This window comes from Manis javanica, chromosome 5 (assembly GCF_040802235.1).
Source record: "Manis javanica isolate MJ-LG chromosome 5, MJ_LKY, whole genome shotgun sequence".
Lineage (NCBI taxonomy): Eukaryota > Metazoa > Chordata > Mammalia > Pholidota > Manidae > Manis > Manis javanica.
The window spans coordinates 168,997,381-169,018,935 of record NC_133160.1 but is presented as its reverse complement, the minus strand read 5'-3'; the positions used below and the strand labels follow the sequence as shown (position 1 = coordinate 169,018,935).

Here is a 21,555-nt window from a genome sequence, read left to right as displayed (position 1 = left end):
GTGTTTGCTCCGGAAATATTAGAAGAAAAGAAAAAAAACACTAGCAAAACCCAGGTGAGAATATCCTAGCTAACGTGCCTATTTTTGGAGTCTTAAAAAATCAAAATGTTATGAAATTCTAATTTGGCCTTTTCTTTGTTTGCCAAACACACAAAAACTGGGAGACAATTCTAAAATCAAAGTGGTGACCAGAATCTTTTTTGACTTGAATCCGAAGGTAAGCTGCCCTAGTTGATCAGGACTGAACTGCAGAAATAAACCAGCCCCTGCCACTGGCTCTGAACTGGAGCAGAGGCCGTGTATCGGGATTCCAGCTGCTTCTGTGAACCAGAAGCCCTGTGGCCCTTGAGTGCTCTGGTTGGAGTCACTTCCATGTGTGTGCGCTTGCAGTTCGATTGGGCCTGGCTGACCACGGGACACAGTAGGGAGGTGAAGGCTGGGCCCAGCCCACTCCCTTGGGGTGGGGGAGATGTCGGAGGGGGCTCTGGGTGGAGGTCCAGCCTCTCAGAGCACAGCGTCCAGAGGCCACACCAAGCCAGGGGCTCTGTGGGAAGAGGTAACAATTCTCATGGCTTCGCTCAACAAGGCTTTCTTCCTAGTGGGCTCTGCCTGCCTGTTCTGTAGGCAGAGGTCATTTGCTCTCTGGGGTTACCTGGGCTCCAGCTGCAGGCACCACCCTCTCATAACTGCCCTGTCTACAGCATGCCTTCCTTGGCAGGGCACCAGAGAGGCTGTCTGCGGCCCCAGCCCATTTCCTTGGCCCAAACAGTCACTTGGTCCTGCCTAACTGAGGGCCCAACGAGCATGTGGGCAGGTGAGGTGCCCGCTGCACCCCATCCCAGCGCATCTGCTGGCAGTGGGGACTGAGGAGGTCTGGCAAGGGCTTCCAGAGGCCCTAGGGCAGGACCAGGGACTGGGGGTGTGGGTGTCAAGGGTAGGGTCTATAAGAGGTCCCAGGCAGGCTGACCGGGGGCCTCAGTAAGAGCCACAGAGTGGATGACTTAGAACTCTGACTGTGTCCAGTGCTGGTGGGACAAGCGCTTGGCTGGTGAGTGAGATTCAAAAAAGGCAGACCTCCAGAAAGCGTTCACTGCAGCACCATTCGTACTGGGACTGACCTGGGGCCGGGCGGGCGACCAGCTCGGGAACCAGTTACATACCGAGCTCCAGAACGCTCCGAGGCGGCAGGAGAGTGCTGAAGAGCACAGGCTCTTGGTTCAAATGCCAGCCCTGCTGCTGACCTGTCACATGACCGTGGGCAAGTCACATGATCTCTTTGTGACTCAGTTTCCTCATCCTTAAAATGGGGCTAATAATAGGAAGTGACACGCTGGGGAAGGGGATGGGGAGTGTCAGCAGTAGCTGGCGCAGAGGCCAGGTGGAGTAAGGCTGTTTTTAAACTCCGGTCTTAACTTGCCATTGACCTCTTCCAGGCCAAGCTCTCCCACTGCCTGGCCACAGTCTGCAAGTCAGTTAACCTCCCACCTGAGGTTCCAGGGCCCTGTGTTGATGGGCCTGCTGTGCCCTCAGCACCTGCTAAGTGAAGGGGCCAGTTTGGGGCAAAACAAAGGGCCCTTTATTCATCAAACGCTCAGCAGAGCCCTTCCCTTTACCAGGCTCTGTGCCTGGTGAGCAGGATCATGTATCAGTGAGCTATCGCTGCATAACAAGCCACCTCAAAACTTGTTAAAACAACAAAATTTTTATTTGCTTACAAGTCTGTGGGTCAGCCCATTGGGCTGGGCTCAGCTATGTGGTTCTTCTGCTGGTCTCACCTGGAGTCATTTTAGGCACTGCACTGTCGGTATGTCACCTGGGGCTCGGTGGCCTGAAATGGCCTCACCGTCCAGTCTGGGCATTGGTGCCAGCTGTTGGCCAGACCTTTCCTCAAGGAAGTTAACCTGGTTTCTTTACCTGGTGGTCTGTGGGCAGGAAGAAAGAGCAGGCCCTGATGCACAAGTACATTCTAGGCCTCTGCATCCTGTTTGCTAATATCCTAGCAGCTAAAGCATGCTGCAGCCAAGCCGAGCTTCATGGTTAGAGAAGTCCACATCATCTCCCAGTGGGAGGATCTGCGAACTCACATTGCAAAGGAGCATGTGCGCACAGATGGGAGGGCTCATCGCTGGCAATCTGTCACTGATAAAAACATGAGCTGAACAGAACACGGCTCCATCCCCACAGGCCTCCCGGCCTCATGGGGCCTCACTGTGTGCCAACCCAGTGACAACACAGGGCGATTATTGTTAGGTAGAAGGAAGCCCAGGAGGCCGCTGATGAGAGAAGGGAACAAAGTCCATCCACTCCTTCCTTCTTTCATCTGCTCCTTGGTATTTACCACATGCTGGCTGTGTGCCAGGCACCATGCTAGGTGCTGGTGAATAGACGGACTTAGTGCCAGGTGCTCACAGAACTTACCTGCGTCGGCCCTGACCAGGCAGAGACACAGCTGGGCGTCATGGGCAGAGGGACCAGAATGCACACACGTGTGTTACCTTGACGATGCCAGGTCCCGGTCGGCGGCCAGCCCTCAGGGTGTGGCGCCACGCTGGCCCGCAGGCTTCAGTGAGCCAGCCAGGAGTCCGCCTGCCGGTGCCCACGCAGCCCACTGCAGCTGCGTGTCTGTCAGTGGTAGACAAGGGACACCCGTGATTTCGGGAGTGTGAACGGCGGAGGCAGGACACCCCACACCCCTGCCATGTCCCCTTTGGGTTTAAAGTTTCAAAGGGTGATGAGGCTGTTCTGACCGCTGACCTTTCCTCTGACCTTTCCATAGAAAGTTCATATCAAGTGACCTTTCACCGACACTTTGTTTTTTAACCATCTGTTTGCTTCAATGAGTGTGAACATATTTAGTACTTTTCCTTAGGATTCCAAATGGGTTGAAGAGAAGCAGCTGCTCATCAGAACAAACCAAGACTTGCTAGAAAAGGTATGTGGGCATAAATACCCAGATGGCTGCCCCAGAGAACCACAGGGCCGGGGCCAACAGGGACCTCAGAGGCCCATTCTGACCATGTGAGCCTCGCCCAGCGCCTGTCCTGGAAGGCCCCCTGGGTCCAGGCCGGCTCTCAGAGGGGAGACATTTTCCTTGTGTTGGGTCAGAGCCTGATTCCTGGGGCTCCCAGCTGCTGGGCCTGGCTCTGTTCCGGGAGGTCAGGCCTGCAGAGCTGGATTATACTACTCTGTGGGCTTGGCCAGGCCACCCGTCCCCTGGGGCACCTGCGGGCACGGCAAGGCAGCCTGAGCTCTTGACGTGGGGCTTCCCAGCTGCCTCTGCCAGCGCTCTGAGGCTCCAGAGCCCCTCTCTTCCCACGTGGCAGGCCTCAGGGCATGGCAGATGGGCGGGCTCTGAGGCCATCACAGTCCGTTCATGTACTGGAGGCCATGGCACTGGCAGAATGCAGCCTGCCCTTCCTTTTCTGGCCATGGAACTCTCCAGAGCAATCTGAAGTAGTAGGCATGGGGAGTGGATCTAATGCTATGGGACAAGAACCTAGCTTTACCTTTAATTATTTGTGTACAATTCAGTGATTTTTTTTTTTTAAGTAAACTTACTGAGGTGTACATCTATCACTATAGCATAATTCTAGAACATTCTCAGCTTCCCATAAAGATCCCTTGTGCCCATTTGTAGTCACTCCCTGTTTCCCGCCTCTCAGACCCTGGCCACCACCAGCCTACTTTCTGTCCCTGTAGGTTTGCTTTTACTGGACCTTCCACCCTAGTGGACTCGGGCCTTGGTTGGGCCTTAGTGGCCGAGCATCCGAGAGTGCTAGAGCTAGGTGAGCGTGGCCGTGCCACCTCAGAGGGGGCCTCGGTCCAGTCCCAGCTCTGTCCCTGACCTGCTGTGTGGCTGTTCCCTGCCTGTGTTTCTCCACTGCCCTTGGGGCACTGGGACAGGACCGTCACTGCCCTGTGTGCTGGGAGAGCTGTCAGGTCCTTGGCCCTGCTGGCTAAATCTGGGAGCCGTGGAGAAAACACTGCTTCCAAATACTCTGCTGCGGGCAGTACCAGCTCAGTGGGGAAGCCCTCCTTGGTCAACCCCCAGCGGGGGAGGACACGAAGGTTCCCATGACTTACATGTTGACACGCCTCATCCTGGTCCTGCTGCAGCTGGTGGAGGCAGGCTGCTGCTCTGCTCCTTGGACAGAGGCGGAGGCACGGAGCGGCTAGGCAGCTGGCCCAGGGTCTCCCAGTGGGCTTGGGGCCCAGGCAGGCCACCTTCGCAGACTATCGGTGCTTTCAGGGAGCTGCCTGTAAGAGCCCTCTGGGAAGGTGAAAGAAATATGTGCCTTTGTGCAGCCGTCTGCTGGACTCTGTCTGGGTCAGCTCACCCCGGGAGGGCCCTACAGAACATGGAAAGAACACACACAGACTTTGGGATCAGAAGTGCTCATATTATACTCTTGCTTCCCTCCTGTTTGGCCATAGGGAAGGGACTTAATAGCTCAGTGCCTCAGTTTCCCCATCATTCATTTATTCAGCAAATACATGAGGACCCCCTACTCTGGGCCAGGCTCAGGGCTGCAGGGACAAAGCAGGAACCTCTGGCTGGGGCATTCCTACCCACCTTTGCAGAAAGGGCCTGCAGTACCTCCTCATACACGCGCTGCAGACCCTTCCCTTCCCGGCCCTTCCCTGTTCCCTCTGGCCGACAACCAAGGTGGTCTGCGATCAGGGGCCTCGTCTCTCAGGGCCCCCGGTGGGAGACAGTGGTTCTCCCGCCCATTAATCCATGGATGTCTTTGCTGTAGATTTATAGGCTGGAAATGGAAGAGAACCAGCTGAAGAACGAAATGCAAGACGCAAAGGATCAGAACGAGCTGTTAGAATTCAGAGTGCTAGAACTCGAAGTAAGAGACTCTATCTGTTGTAAACTCTCAAATGGAACAGACATTCTCTTTGAGCCCAAACTGAAATTCATGTAAAGCTCCCAGATGTTTTCAAGCATGTGTAAAGGGATGTGGTATAGTTGTTTCTTTCTTTCTTTCTTTTTTTTTTTTTAAATCTGTATGTTTGGAGTAATTTCACTGCCTTAATATGTTCTGGAGAGAATGCTCACTGAAGTCCTTGGACATGTACCAGAGCTAAGAATATATTTATTGCCTACGGCTTGTTTTGCACTTAATAAAATAATTTGTTTTTGCAATATTTTGCCTTTTTTATTTGTGTTTCATTCCCATAAACTACTTCTTTCCTGCATGCATCGTCACCTGGTATGCATTCTACAAACCCGGAGAGAAGCCCTGTTGCAATTAATAACACACCTTTTCAAGTGACCTTGCATGCAGTGAATCTCACCTTTTGAAAAAGCAGGGTCTGACCTGGCCCCCAACTGACTCTATAATGTGTTTACTGCTAGTTTGGCCCCCCATTTTCTATTTGCCAAGGTAAACACAAGGTAAGTATTTGTGTAGGTGTTTAAGAAAACTATTACGTGGCTCCAGCTCTTTAATCCAGTAAGAACAGGCCTGCACATAGCAGCAGTATTGGTCTAAAACATGACTGTTTGTAACTCAAACTGCAATTCAAAACAGCTACTTAGCACAGAGGGAGATTGAGTGCTGTTCACGGGCAGAAATCACGTTCTGAACCCTCACTAACTTCTCCAACACACAAAGTTGGACCCAGTGTGCATGCTGATGGTTTTCTTGCTTCCAGCTGAAATCTCACCTCGGGTGTGTCACTGGATCACCTCGCTACCATGTCACTTCATAAGCCTTTTTTTTTTTTTTTTTGGTTTCCATTTAAAAATCATCTACATTTTAAACATCACCAAAGTTTGTGACTAGTGTCTCTGAGCACCTAGTGACATGGCTCTGCTCTTCCTCAGCTGAAACCCCTGCATGTGTGGGACCTCGGTAAAAGTGGGTGCCTTGGTGATGTTGGTGTGTCTGATTTCTGTTTGCTCCCCCTGGCTTCAGTTAAAACTATTTGCACTAGAATTTAACCATCTTGTACTTTGTCATGTTGGCACGGACCGTGGCCTGAATGTCTTGCCGAGTGTCTAATGATGATGGTGTGGCTTCCTGGCTGGTGACACTGTAAACCGTCTCTTCCTGGCTTCCACGGCTCTTGCGAGTGTGACCTGAGTAATTCGTTTAAGCAGCAGAAGTTGGAAGTGTCACGAGGTCCCTGTTAGTGCTTCTGCCACCATTAGAAATTCTCTCCCCGGTCTTTGTTATATGTCTTTCTCATGAGAATTCTGTAAACATTGTTCAGTTAACTAGAATTTTCTTTGAGTATCTCCACCATCCTCCAGAGCCATTAGAAATCCAATTTCTGACTTACGTGCATGTAAAGGATGAATTTTCTCTTTTTGCCTTTTCTATGGAGACTCCATTTAAGTATCAAAGGTAGAAAGGCATCTGTAGAACAGAACCACTGTGAATTTTTTCTTTTTGGCTAATAACAGAAATGAGGTTTTCTCTCTAAACTGTTTTCAAAACAGGTTAGCCTGGTTGGGGTTCCTTGGATATTAATTGATGACCCTGCCATTCCTCTCTCCTTTATGCTTATCCCAGAGCATCTACCCAAGACCTGTCACCTAAATTTGTGCTCATTTTGGTTAACTTCTTAGTGGAATGGCTAAAGAACACCATTGGTTCTGAAGCTAGATTCTGCAAGACTGGGCTAAAGCATGCTTACTTACCTTACTGTAATTCTGAGAAAATAAAAGCAGTTTGATTTAAAGGTATAATTTGAAAAGATCTCCTCTGCTGGCCCTCCCATCATACTAGTGCTAACCTGCCCGTTGCTCAACGTTTAAAGGCAGATTGCGTAGGAAACACATTTGAAACCACAGTACCATTCTGCTGTGGACTTTTTCCCCTTAGGTAATTGGGCTTCTCCTGTCCTTTTTAAAGACATGTCATTTTACATATGATCAACAAATTCCTTTTCTGGGAAAATGCCTGCTTTTCCTTCCTTAGTGATTAACACCTGACTATCAATCTAAAGCAGGGACAGAATGATCATTGATGTGTTAGCTCAGTTAAAAAAAAATTGTGAACAAAATCAACAAATTATATTGGGGAAAAAAAAGTGAAGTGAGGCTTTGTGTTTGGGCCCCACTACTCACTAGTGTGGGACCTCAACACGGGCCTCTCTGAACCTCGGTCTCTTTGTCTACAATATGAAAGCAGTCACGTGTGCCCCGAGAGCTTGTGTGAGGGTTAACTGAGATAAGGACAAGCTCAGAGCACATTTAACAACACACCAGGGTATGTGATAGCTTTGCTCTCTGCTGAGATCTCCTGCACTTGTTCTTAACCACGTGGTATGACAACGGTGTGTCTTCCTGGCTGGTGACACTGTTAAGTCATTTCTTCCTAGCAGACGGGGTAGGGAGCACGCGTGTTAGCGCAGATTGTGGTGCGCTGGAGGGACAGCCACATGCCCTTTCCTGGACGAGGAGACCCTAGTCTGAATGTGCACTGTAGTGACCCCTTGGCCAGCTGGAAGCCATTGATTGTTGCTGAGTAACGTGGGAAAATGGCAAGTGGTAAATAATCCAATAAAGTTCTGTTCTTAAACCAAATCTTTTCCCCAGGAGAGAGAGCGGAGGTCGCCAGCATTTAACCTCCAAATCAGCACCTTCCCTGAGAACAACAGCAGCGCTCTCCAGCTGTTCTGTCACCAGGAAGGAGTTAAGGTAGCGTGCTTGGGGTGCCTCCGCTGGACTGGCGGCCAAGGGCCCGCTCGGAGCCAGGCCCCACTGTGCGGGGGGATTGTGCTCTCGGACCAGCCATGGAATTGATTTTAACAAGAGACCCGTGTCCTCCCCATGTTTTTAAAGTCAATAGTTGGTTCATTTTTTAGAGGGTCACCAAATGTCACTCTGTTGGTACCTACCGTGTTAAAAGAGCCACCATTTGTGATGTGGCCTTGAGCACAAACCCCATCTTGGCCACTTCCTGGCTCTGGCCTGCAAGCTCTCAGAGCCTCAGTCCCAGCCCCCTGCCTGTGAGATCTGAGCGGCTTTATCCACCCCGGGGAAAGCAGGTGTGACCAGTAAATTAGTGAGAACTCAGCACAGTGCCGATGGTGGCTGTGGTCACACCAACAGCTGAATGTAGCCGTTTGTCTGCAGTCTTGCTAGGCCCTGGGGGCACAAAGGTGGTCCTTCCAGCCCACATGATTCCATGAGCCTTTCTAGAAGACAGTGTTTGTGCCTGCATAGAACTTGGCCTCCTCTCCCTTGCTCCCCGATGGAACTGCTAAGGTCCCACTGGCCCAGCTCACTGTGCCCCGAGGAAAGGGAGGGCATGCTGTCTTATCGAGGAGGAGGCCGTGGCTCTGGAGATTGGTGTGGACAGCCTTTGTAGCTCACACAAAAGTGAACATTGACAATCTCTTCCAGGATGTGAATATTTCTGAACTTATGAAGAAATTAGATATCCTTGGCGATAATGGGGTAACTATGAGCGATCCGTTTCTGGTCTTGTGTTCTTGTTTTGATGCGGGTGAACTCTGTGTGGCTTGTTTTGTTCTGTTTTAATTTCTTCCTAACTTAAGAGATCTATTAAGTACAATGTAAAGCTTTTGTATGGCCATGTTCCCGTGTGGGTGGTCGGGTCCGCACTGGCCGGCAGTGGGCTGTGAAGTTAGGGTGTCCTATTCCTGTGAGTTCTGGTGGGGGGAGCATCAAAACCAATGCCCAGAGGGAAAGGGGCTCCCTCAGGAATTCTGAAATCAGAATGCAAGAGCTTTGCCTTCTTAAAAGATTGGCTTGGATGAGGCCCTACTTCTAAAAGGCTTGGTGCCCCAGTGTGAAATGTCCCCAGCCAGAGGGCCAGTCCTCAGACATGACACATCGGCCTTTAAACACTGGCCCCTTTAGAAAGTGGGGCTGATATCTGGGGGCTCCTCCCCAGAGGAGCATCAAAGGTGTTTCGCGCTGTCTGCACGTGGTGTGGGGTCCAGTGTAAAATGCCCTTGCCCATTTTTGTGTTTTAGAATTTGAGAAATGAAGAACAGGTTGCAATAATCCAAGCTGGAACTGTGCTTGCCCTGTGCGAAAAGGTACAGCCCAGTGGCATTTCCGTCCATACACCTTGTCAGAGCTTCCCAGCACCATACAAGAAACTGTACATTGGTGTCTCGCTTTGTTCTGGAAGCATGCGCGTCAGTCTGTCTGCGTCTGCATGTGCACGCGCATGCCTGTTCATTTTCTGACTGAATGTCACACACGGTCTTTGTAGAAACTTAGAGACTGCCAAAGCGAATGAACAGCCCGTCGAGGAAACCACTTGCAACATTCCCTCCGGTGTTTTCGCTTGCCCATGTTTTAAACATAATTATTTCTAAGCTGTAGCTATTGAGTGTGTTTCCACATTTTTTGTCCTATTTACCACCATGCAACAGTGAACCTCTTTATACATAAGTTCTATCTACATTTTAAAACACTTCCACAGGACAGATTCTGGATGTGGGATCACTGGGCTGATTGGTAAGGACGTTTTTTAAAGCTTTGATATCATCAAAATAGTTTTCAGAAAGTGGTACCAATTCCACTCCTACTTCAGTGCTACCACATTGCTGGTTTTGTGTTCAACACGGCGTTTCACCACTAAGGAACTCTGATGGCATTCTTTTAATTTCCATTTATTCAAGTGCTGGTGATACTGAGTTTTTTATTGTATGTTATCTACTTTCTTCTCCATTGTGAATTGTAATTACATTTGTTTTGACCATTTTCCACTGGGTTTGTTTTTCATTCATTCACATATTCATTCATTCATTCAATATGTATTTGTCATTAAGTATGGTTTTCTCTGTATGCTCTACATCTGAAAGATAATTTATTGCCATACTTGTTAAAAATATATTCATGGTTTATCGACCTTTTATATTTGTTTAGGATATCTTACATGTAGACAACCCTTTGTGTAGTCCCACCTATAGATCTTTTCTTTCAAGGCACGTATGTTAAACTTTAAAATGCTATTTCAGTAATGATGAGGTCTTAATGATCTTAATCAAGATTCCTTCCAGAACCTTTGGAAGGACATTTAAAATAGAGCTTTCTGTCTTGGGCTCCTGTCCATCCTCCCAGTCATGTAAAGGGCACTAAGTGTTGGTAGCAGACTGTGGCAGAGCCTTGCCTGAGGTCACGCAGTGGGTAAGTCACCTCCCAAGTCACTCCCCTGGCTGAGTCTGTGTCCTCAGGTGGTCAATGGGGATGATGACAGCTCACACGTGGCTGGCTGGTGGGCTCATCAGATGCAGGAAACCTGACAGTGTTAGGCACATGGTTTGCGGTCAGTAAACGTCCTTCTCACCAACAAACCCAGACGTGACTGACTGACTGTCCTCCTGCAGCAGGGCTCTGGGGAGTGTTACATAAAGTGCCAAGTAAACACCAATGACTCCATTCACTCAAACATTCACTAAGAGCCTCTGAGTGCCAGCTGCCCAGCAGGCCCTGGATGGCTTGACTGCATCAGACTTCCTACTTCCCTCCGGGTCTTCAGGCGCCCCCAGGTGGCCTCTTGGCCCACCACTGGCCCACATCAGGGAGCCCGGCATGTTGGCTTGTGTCCCCCTGAGCCACGGAGTGCCTGTGTGCCTTGCAGGGTCTGCGTGGGGACTCCAGACGCGGCGTTGTCTAAGCAGATCTAAGCATTGCTGCTGAGAACCTGGGCGATGCTGGGTTCCCAGAGGCGTTTGGTCAGTGTGGCTGGTGAATGGAAATCAGTGGCTGCGGTGCCTCGGGGTGGGGATGGGGCAGCAGGCAGAGGTGGGTGTCCAGGAGGGTGGCAGTCTGTAGGATGTTCGTGGCTCACTGAGAACAGCCTTTTGCCAGGCGCTGTGTTCGCCCTGCTAGGCCCTTGCTGATGCGCCCCTTCTCCCACCCCAGCAAACAGTGGGCGTTCCAGACCCACAGCTGTGGCCCCCAGGGCTCTACCTCCTCTCAGCTTTTGTGCAATGTGTCCTTGTCCACCTGCCTGGCACACAGCTACTGACTGTGTTACCCTGCCCACCTTCACCAGCCCTGCCAGCTGCTGCCCATCTGTTGCTGACCACCAACCAGAACCCTACCAAGCTGGTTGGCCTGGCGCCATGCTCTACACCCTAAATGCTAAGGCCTGGGGCCAGGGGTTTCCTGTATGTGGGAAATTCAGTGCTGGAACGGACATTCCTCAGTACATAGGACCAGGTTGGTCGCTCTGGAGCTGACAGACATTGGAGAAAAGCTGTGGCCTCAGTCAGCCCCCTCCCAACCAAATGCATCTCATGTTTTGAAGCTGCAGTTTAGTACTGGTACCTGGGCAGACAAGGTCAGTTGCAGTTTTCTATCTGGAGGCACAAAGCCGCTTTCATAGCATGTAAATGAAGAGCAGCTCAGGCTAATTAGGGAGGGCACCTGATGCTCCCAGATGACCTTGCTGCCCACGGCTTCTCTCCCTGGGTGCCGGCCTTCCTCCCATCCCCACCTGGGGAAGCCCTGGTCCGCCTTGAAGCTTCTGGCAAACAAGCCATTCCAGCCCTGCCAGCTCCCCAGCCAGCCGAGCCCAAAGCCGGGGTCGTGTCTCGCTCCCCCCGCACACCACACATGCTGAACAGAGAAGCGTGAATGTAGGACATAGGAGGGTTTGCAGGTCACGGGGCACATCTCTTCTTTGTGAGTCTCCCTCAAGTTCAAAGCCAACTGAGAAATAGTTCAAAGGCAATCAGAAAGATGGAAGTTTAAAAAAATCTGTGTTCTCACTGGTAACAACAGTTTGGAGAAAGAGGGTTAGGCTTGAGGCCACAGTGAAGCTTTCTGACAATCCGTCTGGAGTCGAGGCCTTGGGGCCCTTCTCTGGAGGGACAGTTGGGTCTTAGAGGAGAGAGGGCAGCTCTGGGCATCACAGCCCTGCACCTGTGGGCAAAGACTGGCTCCCCACAGAGAGTCCTCTGCTGCCCCGTCGGCTGGCTCCCTTCCTGAAGGTCTGGGAGAAGGCAGGCATCCCTGCCGCCTCCTGAGGGTGCCAGAGAACCATGGGCGGCCAGGGTCTCACTCCTGGGCTGAGGCCCACTAGATGCCTGGCCAGCATCTTTAACGTGGAATCTGTGACCCCACGTGCCCGGGGTGCTCAACGGTCTGCACTTCCGTCCTCATGTTACTCTCTCTCCCAGTTGCTGAAAAGGACTTGTCAAGTTTCTGCTTCACATACATTATATGTGATGAAAAATTTTTTTAACAATAAGAAAGAACTGGACACCATGTTCAACAAAACCTATTCTAAGGGCAACTTGTTATGATTCAGAATTGGATTTTGTCTTCCATTCTCACTTTATTCATTTTATGACTGCTTGCACTGGGATATTGAAAATGAAATATTTTTCATTCCCTGTCAAAAGTGTGCTCACCTATTTCTAAGATGCTGCACGCCCTATCAGCAGCGTCTCAGGAGAGGCCCCACTGCTACCTGCCTCTGCTGCGGCTCTGTGGGCCCCTCTCAGGGGCCAAGCTGACTGTGATGCTGGGAGCTTCTGAGGTCAGGGCTTTACCCAGTCTTGTCCCCTCTGTGGAGCTGGCACATGCCCCTCCAAACTCCACACCCTCATGTCTGCTTCCCTTCAGCAAATGTTTGCTAGGCACCTGCTTTGTGCCAGGCCCTGTGCCGAGTAAGGAAATTTAACAGAACATGTCAATGTGGTCCCCACTTTTGGGGGCTTCTGTGGGAAGAAGCAGACAACAGTGATCCATCAGGTGAGTGCTGTGGCAGGCATTCACACGTGGACGTGGGGATCCACATAGGGCCCCTGGGCCATGGGCTCAGGAAGCAGGGCAGGCTTCCTGGAGGTGGTGGCTAACTTGGCCAAAAGGGTGGCTAGGTCTTAGTTAGCTTGGTAAAGGCCTGGGGCCGTGGCTGGGGATGGGAGAGCTAGTGAGAGCCTAGGCAGAGAGCAGCATATTCAGAGGCTCTGCAGCGAAGGAAGACTTGGCTTGTCAGCCAGCAGGCTCTTGGGGCAATGGGATTTCCTTGAGGCTTGGAGCAGGAGCAGGAAAGCTCCTGAGTACGTGAGCCTGGAGGCTGAGAAGGGGCTGCGCTGGGTCAGGGTGATGGAGTGTGAAGGGTGGGCTTTGAAATGGGAGGAGGAGGACCCTCTGTATGGGGTGTGATGGGGAAGCAGGAGCATGTGGCTCCTGGCTCTCTGATTTTGGGGAATGGGGCTCCTTCCTGACGGAGGGACGGGGAGGCTAGTGAGGGTCAGAGGGGAGATGAGTGGGGGGGTTGTGCATCTGGCTGGAGGCTGGAGGGGTGGCAGGAGCCTGAGGGGAGTGGGGGCCAAAGGGGCAGGCTGAGGGCGGGGCCCTGAGGGCACCAGGGTTCCAGAGGCAGGCGAGGGTGAGGAGCCGCAGCTGGCAGGGAGGCAGGAGGTGGGGGGCTTGGGGCAGCTAAGGGCCAGGGCGTGGTGCACCAGGCAGGGGGTCATCTGCAGTGCTGGACATGCACGTTCATGCACGTTGTCAAACCCGATGCCCTCCGGTCTGTGGACACCCCCACTGGCCTAGCCACCCTGTTGTACGGATTGCCTGCTGGCTCTTCGGCTTCTTGCAAAGTCACAGCTACATCCCCACAGCTGCCACCACCTGCTTACTCAGTCCCAGATCCCGGAAGAGGCGGAGGCCCGGTGACCTGTGCCCAGGCTCTCAGCTCTCCCAGCCCGCACTCCACAGGGCAGCAGGGGCTCGGTCCAAAGTCCTGCTGCCCACCGGTGTGCCCTTGGATCGGTGGCTTCACTATACCTCCCATGTCTGCCTGCAGAGTGGGTGCTGCCTACGCCAGGGGGTGGGCATGGGAGGGCCAGATGAGGGCCCAGGTGTGAAGCCGCCATCACAGCACTTGGTAGCACAGGCCTCAGTGACACCACCCACCCAGCTGCACACACACTGGTGCTGGCCGCACACTGAATCAGGCTCCCACCCCATGCACACACTGCCTCCTCACTTGCATACGGGCTGGCCTAGGCACCCCCCACGCACACCCATCCACATGCACTCACATTCGTGCGCATCTGAGACCAGGTTGATCACTGAGCAAATGCCCGTCAAAGCCAAAACCTCTGTACAGACTAAAATTCCAGTTGGAGGACTACCCTAGGATATGACGGGGACCCTGTCAGGGCTAGGGGAGTGTCTAGGAGACGATCCCCTGCACACTCGGCTTGGGGAAGGCCTCCAGCGGGAGCTGGTTCTCATTGGCTGGCCCCTGTCCCTGCTGTTTTCCAGTGGCTGAAGCAAATAGAGGGAACCGAAGCAGCCCTGACGCAGAAGATGCTGGATCTTGAGAAGGAAAAGGTAAGACTTGGCCCCTGGGAGGGAGGAGGATGGAAGGGGCCCAGATAACTGGCCTCCTAGGAAGGCTTTGCTTCTATTGCTGTGTGGGTTGATTTGCATGCATTTGTCAATTTCACATTTGTTCTGGGAAATTACCATCCATTCACTTACTTTTTCACTCTCTCAGATATTCACTCAATATGTATTTTTGGAGCCTGTGCCATCCCAGATGTCATGCCAGGATTAGAGGCTCTGTAATGCCCAAGCGGGGTCCTTGCCCTGAGCAGCCAGCTCGCAGGCCTGTGAGCACTGTGCTCACGGGAACACAAGGCGGGCATGCTGGCGATGGGACACACAGACAGGGCCGGGACCTTCACCCTGCCCCTTACGGCCGTGAGAGTTTGGGAGACCCACGGTTCTTAGTTTTCTCATTGATAAAAGGGGGTTCCGGTCTCTGCCTCACTGGGCTGCAGAGACGAGACACTAGGCACACAGCCTTTCCCAAGCTATGAGCATGTCGGGGGCCGTTTTACACAGACTGGGAATGTCAGAGAAGGTTTCCCACGAGAGACGGGGTGAGTTTTCCAAGTAGAAATGAGAGGTGAAGAAGGAAGGACAGAAGGAAGAGCATGAGGCCGGGAGCAGCGCATGGCCTGGAAAGAGCCCCGACCTGGAATCCCAAGTCCGGGTCCCAGTCTCACCTCTGTCACCAGTGAGCTGGGGCATCTAGGGCAAGACACTGGTCCTCTCTGGCCCTCTGTTTCCTTTTCTCTAAAATCAAGTGGCTGTAACAGATGAGCACTAACCCTGGAACCCTCAAACGAGTCCTAGAAAGACTTGCATTCTGGAGGATTCCTGCCATCCGGGCTTAGGAGCCAGGTTGGAGGGGGTGTCCCTTCACCGCAGACACCCAAGAGGAGGGAAGCCTGCATTGGCTGGGACAGGATCCCGGTTCCTGGGCCTGTGGAGCCCCTGCTAGGGGGTTCAAGCAGGGAGCAGGCAGGGCAGCCCACCACCGCCCTGCTCACCTGAGCACCTGGTAGTCCCCACCTGGGGGAGACTGTCTCTGTCTGGGGTGGGGGCAGGTAAGCTCTGAGGAGCCGCGCTGGGACAGGCCCTCGCGCTGGTCTTGACCGTGGTGCCTCTCTTTTCCAGGACCTGTTCAGCAGGCAGAAGGGTTACCTGGAGGAGGAGCTGGACTACAGGAAGCAAGCCCTCGACCAGGCTTACCTGGTAGGGCCAGAAGTGGGTTGGACACCTTGACTCTTAGACTCACCATGAGAGGCAGCTTTCCCTTCAGCTGACCCCGCGTTTGAGGGTCCTTGCCAGCTGGTGGGCGAGATCAGAACGCCGTCGCCACGTTGCGACTGGAATGACTGTACAGAGAAACTGCCACTTTTTCCAAACCAATCATGATTTTCAAAAATAGCTTGATGGTTTCTTTAGACACACTTATTCAATTCCAGTATTCATTTGAGATGAATGAAAAGCAGCTTTTTCTTATGTGTATGTTTATACTTAAATATTTATTTATGCTTAAAGCCCCAAAGCAAGTTTTCTCGTAAAATAGGAAGAAGAGACAGCCACAAAGGAACGCAGAGGTAAAGCGGTGAGCGGAGGCTGGGTAATCATCAGAACAGAAGTGACTCGTTGCGAGGTCCTTGCAATATTGTGTATGGATCACAAAATTCGTTCTGGGCTTCCTGGTGATTAATGTAAAATGGGATGATGTTCATGTTCACATGTCAGATGGCTGTGGGGACCCTCAAGGCCATGTCTTCTGGCACTGAGATACTGAGATCACGGGCAATTCCAGAATGTCCCCACAGCAAAGAGAATTTAGAGTTCAGTGCCACTCTTTGCAGTGTAATTTACAAAATCTGGCGCAAATCTGCCCGATGGTTTGCAATTAAAAATCTCTTTACAAAATGGGTTTGTCCCTAAGAAATGCAGAGTCAATAACTGAAAAGTAACTTTCAAACCCTTGTTTCCGTGAGCATCTCCAGGAAGACAGAGCAGGTAGCCTGGGCATGCGTAGACGGGGGTTCTGGGCGTGAAGGCTGGTCCACCTCACTGAGACCCTTGGTCCTTGGTACTCCGGCTTTGAAGCTCGAATGCCGCAGGGCGGGAGCCGATGGTGTAGAAATTAGAATGGACTGAGCTTCATCAGGACCTGGCATTTCTCTCCTGGGTCTTATTTCTGGGCTTACAGTGCTGTAACAGGTTTGGGCAATTCGAAAACGAAAACGTATTCATCCTGCTCTCGCCCTTTCCCATTTCTGGTCACCGTTGATTCTGTCCAGACCCTGTCCCCCTGCAAGCATCCTGCCCTGGCACTACACACTGTTTCTGTCCCTTAGCTCTGCCCTCCCTGAGCACTTCCCAGAGAGCCCTGAGGGACATGATTTCAGGAGATGCCATAGGTACCCCAAAGCGGGGTGGGCTGCCATAGAATAACAGGAGAATCCTAAAGGACTTCTTGGGTCCTTAATATGATGAAGGGTGGGCTAAGACCCTGGGAGGAACATAGCAGTTTGCCAAGTTCACTGGGTCATGGGGCCCTCTTTTCAAGGAACATCATGCAAGACTGCTGTTTCCCAGCGTGCATCGGCAGGCTTGGTGCCCATCCTCTGTTGTCTAAGTACCACCTGCAGCCAGGCCTTGGGGAACTGTCAAGAGTCCTGGGCGTGCTAGCCCTGCCACCATGTAGAAGCTACATGCATACCCAAAGAATGTTTCAAAGCCTCAAGGGGAAACGTCAGGCACACGACCAGACTGGAGTTCTGATGCCACACTAGACTGACTCTAACAGCCAGGAAATTAAAATGTGCCAAGAGGATGGCAGTGCCGTGTGCCTGGCCAGGAGTCAGGATGGCGGGTGCCAGCTGTAGGTCTGGGTTCCTCTGGCATCACGCTGAGTGGCAGCTGAGATGGGGCAGGTCCATGATGGGCTCTCCAGAATCGCCTGATGCAGGGTGGCTGGAGATACGGGTTTCCTAGAAGCTCAGCTGTGGAATGGAGCCGCTGAGCCCGCAGAAAGTGGGCAGCTCCCACTCCACACAGAGCCCACGTGGGGCTGGGCTGTGCCAGTGGCCAGGCTTCCACCTGCTAATTCCCAGGGGCAACGCTGGGGTCTGGAGGGGATGTGACCAGGCCTGTTGGCAGAACTGGCCCTGGCCTGGTGGGCCTGTGAGTCCTCTTGGGAGTTAGGATGGCTGTGTTGAAGCAAGTGAAGGCTGGAAGAGCAGGCTGCCGAGTGTACCCATGTTGCTGCCAGCCTCAAACCACCTCTCGCCTCTTCTTAACAGTTTCTTTCCAAACCGATGATTGGTCTACACCATCTTAGGAAGAGAAGTTGAGGTTCCTTAGTAAGGGATTCTGAGTGGGGATTGAGGTAGGTGGGAAAGGAGGTGATTCTCTCCTTTATCCCTACACACTCCCCTACAGTAATGACGTTCAAGCATCTTGCTGTATAGATGAAACCTCCTCCTCTAATAATGATGAAAACAGAGGCCCCCAGTTGGCAGCTGACCTCTCATTTGCTTTGCTAACAAAGGGTGTCTTACTTTTTTAGCAGAGATGGGACAATTAGGACATTGTCACTATTTGCTTTGGGTTTAAACTACATTCCTCACTCCAGCTAAAAAACAAATGTGTGCAGTTGGAGTCATATTTTCCCACTGGCATCCATGATGAAAGGGACGTTTGTTCCCAAGGTGGGGACAATAAATCTGGACCAAAGATTTAAAAACACAATCGAAGCAAACCTCTTCTGAATCGCACATTCGAAGGGGTGATTGAAATTACTTTGTCTTATTGCCCTTGTCCCCTCTTGTACAGAGTAAGGCATCTTGACTGAATAGCGTAAGACACGTCTCCTCAGCCCCCCGAGGCTGCCGGCTGCTCTGCTGAGCCCCTGCATGCCTCCCCTCCCTGCCCAAGACCCTTGACTGCCTGCCCCAAGGGCAGCGCCTGGCCACTACTGTCCACCCTCTGTGACCTTCCCCTGTCTGTGTGATTTGGGCCACCCAGAAAATCCAGGAGCTCGAGGCCACACTGTACAACGCGCTGCAGCAGGAGCCGGGGCGCAGGGCCAGCGAGGCGCTGAGCGAGGGCCAGCGGGAGGCCCTGCAGGCCGCCGTGGAGAAGGTGCGCAGGCAGATCCTGAGGCAGAGCCGGGAGTTCGACAGCCAGATCCTGCGGGAGCGCATGGAGCTGCTGCAGCAGGCCCAGCAGGTACGGGCAGCAGCCTGGCATGGCGCGTTCCCCCCGCCCCAGCCCCCATGGGCGCTCAGACAGCTCAGACGGGAGTGTGGGTGTCCCAGGTGCGTTCTATGGGGAGCTGGTGGTAAAGCGAGTTCCTGTGCAGCGAGGGCAGTCTTCTCACTGTGCCCTCGTAACAGGGCAGGTGTGCTTGGCAGCAAGGGGGAGGGAGGCACGGCAAACTCTTTCCCTAGCACACATTTAAACAACGGGGTCCCCAGCCCTGCTAAGCAGTCACCCAAACCAAGGCGAGTGGTCCTCTCAGCCGTGTTCCTCTCATATCTGCGTTCAGCTCCACAGTCCAGTTCTTAAACCAGGAGGCCCTGCTGAATGGTTTGCTTTTTGGCTGTCAGTTTGTGATGCGGTTCGTTTGAGGGTGGGACCCGGAAGCTGTATCAGTAGTTGACTCTGCAAACCTGAATGTATTCCAAGGTTTGGTGTCCCCTGTGCATGTCATGTGCTGCTGGGGGTCCCAGGTGTCCCAGAAATAATGAGTGCAAGGACGGGGCAGCATGCCCTGACATGTGTCAGGCGCTCACTGTTTTAGACTCTTTATCTCAAGGTACTCCTGTGGGCTGGGGATTATGATGTCCATTTCCCTGATGAGAAAACTGAGGTTCAGGAAGGTTAATTTGTGTGCCTGAAGGTCACAAAACCAGACGGGAGTCACACCAGCGAGGAGGGAGCGGCCTCACTGAAGGCAGAGAGTGTGAATGTCAAGGAGGAGCAGGGAGAGATGAAGCCTGGGAAGCACCGTCCCGGCGGATTGGAGGAGAGGGCGTGGGGGGCACAGCTAGGCTGCATCAGGCTTCTGAGTGAAAGGAGATGAGGAAGGGGAGAGGGAGCAACTGTCAGGGTATGAAGGACTCTCCACCCATGATTTCATTGGGCTGAAAGGTGGCCCTCTGCCCGAGCTCCCGCCTCCACCCCTGAGCTGCCCACTCTGTGCTCATGCCACCTGCTTCCCTGCTCCCGAGCAGCCCGGCTCTGATGCAGCATGTCTTGAGCATGCACGCATGCCCTGTGCAGGATGGAGGCAGAGGTCTTGTTACCGTGGGAGGTTCCTGTTTATGCTGGAGTGTCAGGGGGCACAGCAGGCAGGAGAGTGGCTGGAGACCAGGGCAGAGAAGGGAGAAGCGCCGAGAGGGTCTGATGGCAGAGGGCTGGGCGAGACCCTGAGTGTGGCCTGGCAGGTAATGTGGAAGGCGCAGCCCCTTCTGGACAAAAGCAGGGGGTTGGGGAAGGTGGACACAGTGGTGAAGCCGCGGGTCTGTACCCACTGGCAGGGCCAGCTGATGGTGCTCAGCCCTGCCCCGTGTCCTGAGGGAAGAAGAAGGGGCCCACGTTGCTTACACAGGGGCACATGGTGGGGTGGAGGGAGGGGAAGGGAGGGCTTGGAATCCCTGCAGCCCAGGTGGGCGGGCATGTTGCTGGTGCAGGTCAGGCCCCTGAGGATGGAGACCTAGAATTTGCAGTGACAGTGAGCAGAGTGATGGGCGGCCTGGTCCCGAGCAGTACATGCAGAGCGGGGGAGGGGGGTAGGAGGGCCTTATGGCCAGTTACCATCAAAGAGATCTTGGTGCGGGGATGCAGGCATGGGGCATTTACAATCACAGATGCTGTCACGAGCCACCTCTGTTAGGGTCATATCACTAGGGGAAGTCCCCAGAGGCACCCCCCAGATGGGTGGGGGGCCCAGACACACAACAGATCCTGACCACCTCGTGTGGCTGTGGCTCTTCTGTCTGCATGCATCAAGTGCTGAGGGAGTATGGGGGGGTCTCTTTCCGAGGGAGGCTGGAAGCGTCCTGCTGGTGGGGCCAGCTGAGCCAGGCTTTAAAGACAAAGGAGAAGATGTCCAGTGGCCGTCCAGCGGGGCGTAGCATTTTAGACAGCAGCTCTGGCCCTGGCTCACCTTCCTCCCTGGGTCCCTGCACATACTGTTCCCGCTGCTTGGAATTCTTCTCCCTCCGCTTCTGGCAAACCGCTGTGGGCCTCAGGCTGGGTTCCACGCCTCCTCTGGGCTCCCCCAGCCCACAGCCGAATCCCTCACCCTCCTCACCTCTCAGCTCAAGCGTGACCTTTCCTGAGCACCCACATAAAATACCCCCACGACCTCCCTAACCTTGCTTAGTTTTCTCCATGACATTTGTATTTATCCAGTACTTGTCTAATGCTTTTGTCTGAATCCCCTTTGAACTACAGACACCTGGACGTCCTGGGCATATGGAGCTATTTTTGCAGAGTAGGTGAATGTCCCCACAGTGGTGGTTCTCCAAGTGGGGTCCCTGGACTAGCAGCCTCCACCTCACCCAGGAAGCAGCTACTTAAGCTCAATTCTCAGACTTGCTGAGTCAGAAACTGCAGTGCAGGATCCCAGCAATCTGTGTTCAGCAAGCCCTCCGGGTGACAGACCCAAGTTTGAGAACAGAATGCCCGGAAGGCTTCGCCAGGACTGCTTCAGCCTCTGTGGAGGCTGTGTGCTTCTTTGGGCTGACCTTTCTGCCTGCCCTCCAGCCTGACAGCGTTCTCTCAGGGAGTGAGGTCTCCATCTATGCTCAGGCCTGGCAAGGCTGCAGCCGGCTGGGCAGTTTTGTGGGAGACAAGCCCTTGAGGGGTGATGAAGTCCTAGGGGGCATATGGCAAACTGGAAAGGCCACACTTGCCAGATCCCCTGGTTGACAGCTGTGCAGGACTGGCATGGATCGGGAAACCACTGAGGGCGGTGGGCACCCCAGTGGGCACTTGGCAGGTGCAGTACCAGGTGAATGAGCAACGGCCCAGTGAAATCTCGGACAAGCACACCCTTTGGTGCCTCTTCCAATCCCTGAGCTTCATGAGCCTGCACAGGGGCCTCCATGTCTTGGTCCAGGTGGATGTTCACATTTTAAAGAGATCCTGTCTTAAGAGCGTGATTCTATTTCAGGAGCAGGCAAATCGATCTTTGGTGATAGCGGTCAGGACAGAGTTGTCCTGGGCGTCTGAGGGCACCTCCCAGGCACAGAAAGGCTGTCTCT

The 21,555-nt window shown here is 53.1% G+C and overlaps 1 protein-coding gene across 3 annotated transcripts in view; it reads left to right on the top strand.

Moving 5' to 3' along the window:
- Window positions 1-21,555, top strand: part of JAKMIP1 (janus kinase and microtubule interacting protein 1) — a 135,518-nt gene that overhangs the window by 109,032 nt on the left and 4,931 nt on the right. For 2 of the 3 annotated variants that reach the window (XM_036991153.2, XM_036991147.2), the window contains 8 exons: window positions 2,870-2,932; window positions 4,758-4,856; window positions 7,556-7,657; window positions 8,366-8,419; window positions 8,962-9,027; window positions 14,228-14,296; window positions 15,431-15,508; window positions 18,308-18,511. In XM_036991153.2, the coding sequence (XP_036847048.2) occupies window positions 2,870-2,932; window positions 4,758-4,856; window positions 7,556-7,657; window positions 8,366-8,419; window positions 8,962-9,027; window positions 14,228-14,296; window positions 15,431-15,508; window positions 18,308-18,511 (735 nt within the window). Of the gene's footprint in view, window positions 1-2,869; window positions 2,933-4,757; window positions 5,271-7,555; window positions 7,658-8,365; window positions 8,420-8,961; window positions 9,028-14,227; window positions 14,297-15,430; window positions 15,509-18,307; window positions 18,512-21,555 lie in introns of those variants that run through there. The other variant, XM_036991162.2, reaches the window with a different exon arrangement.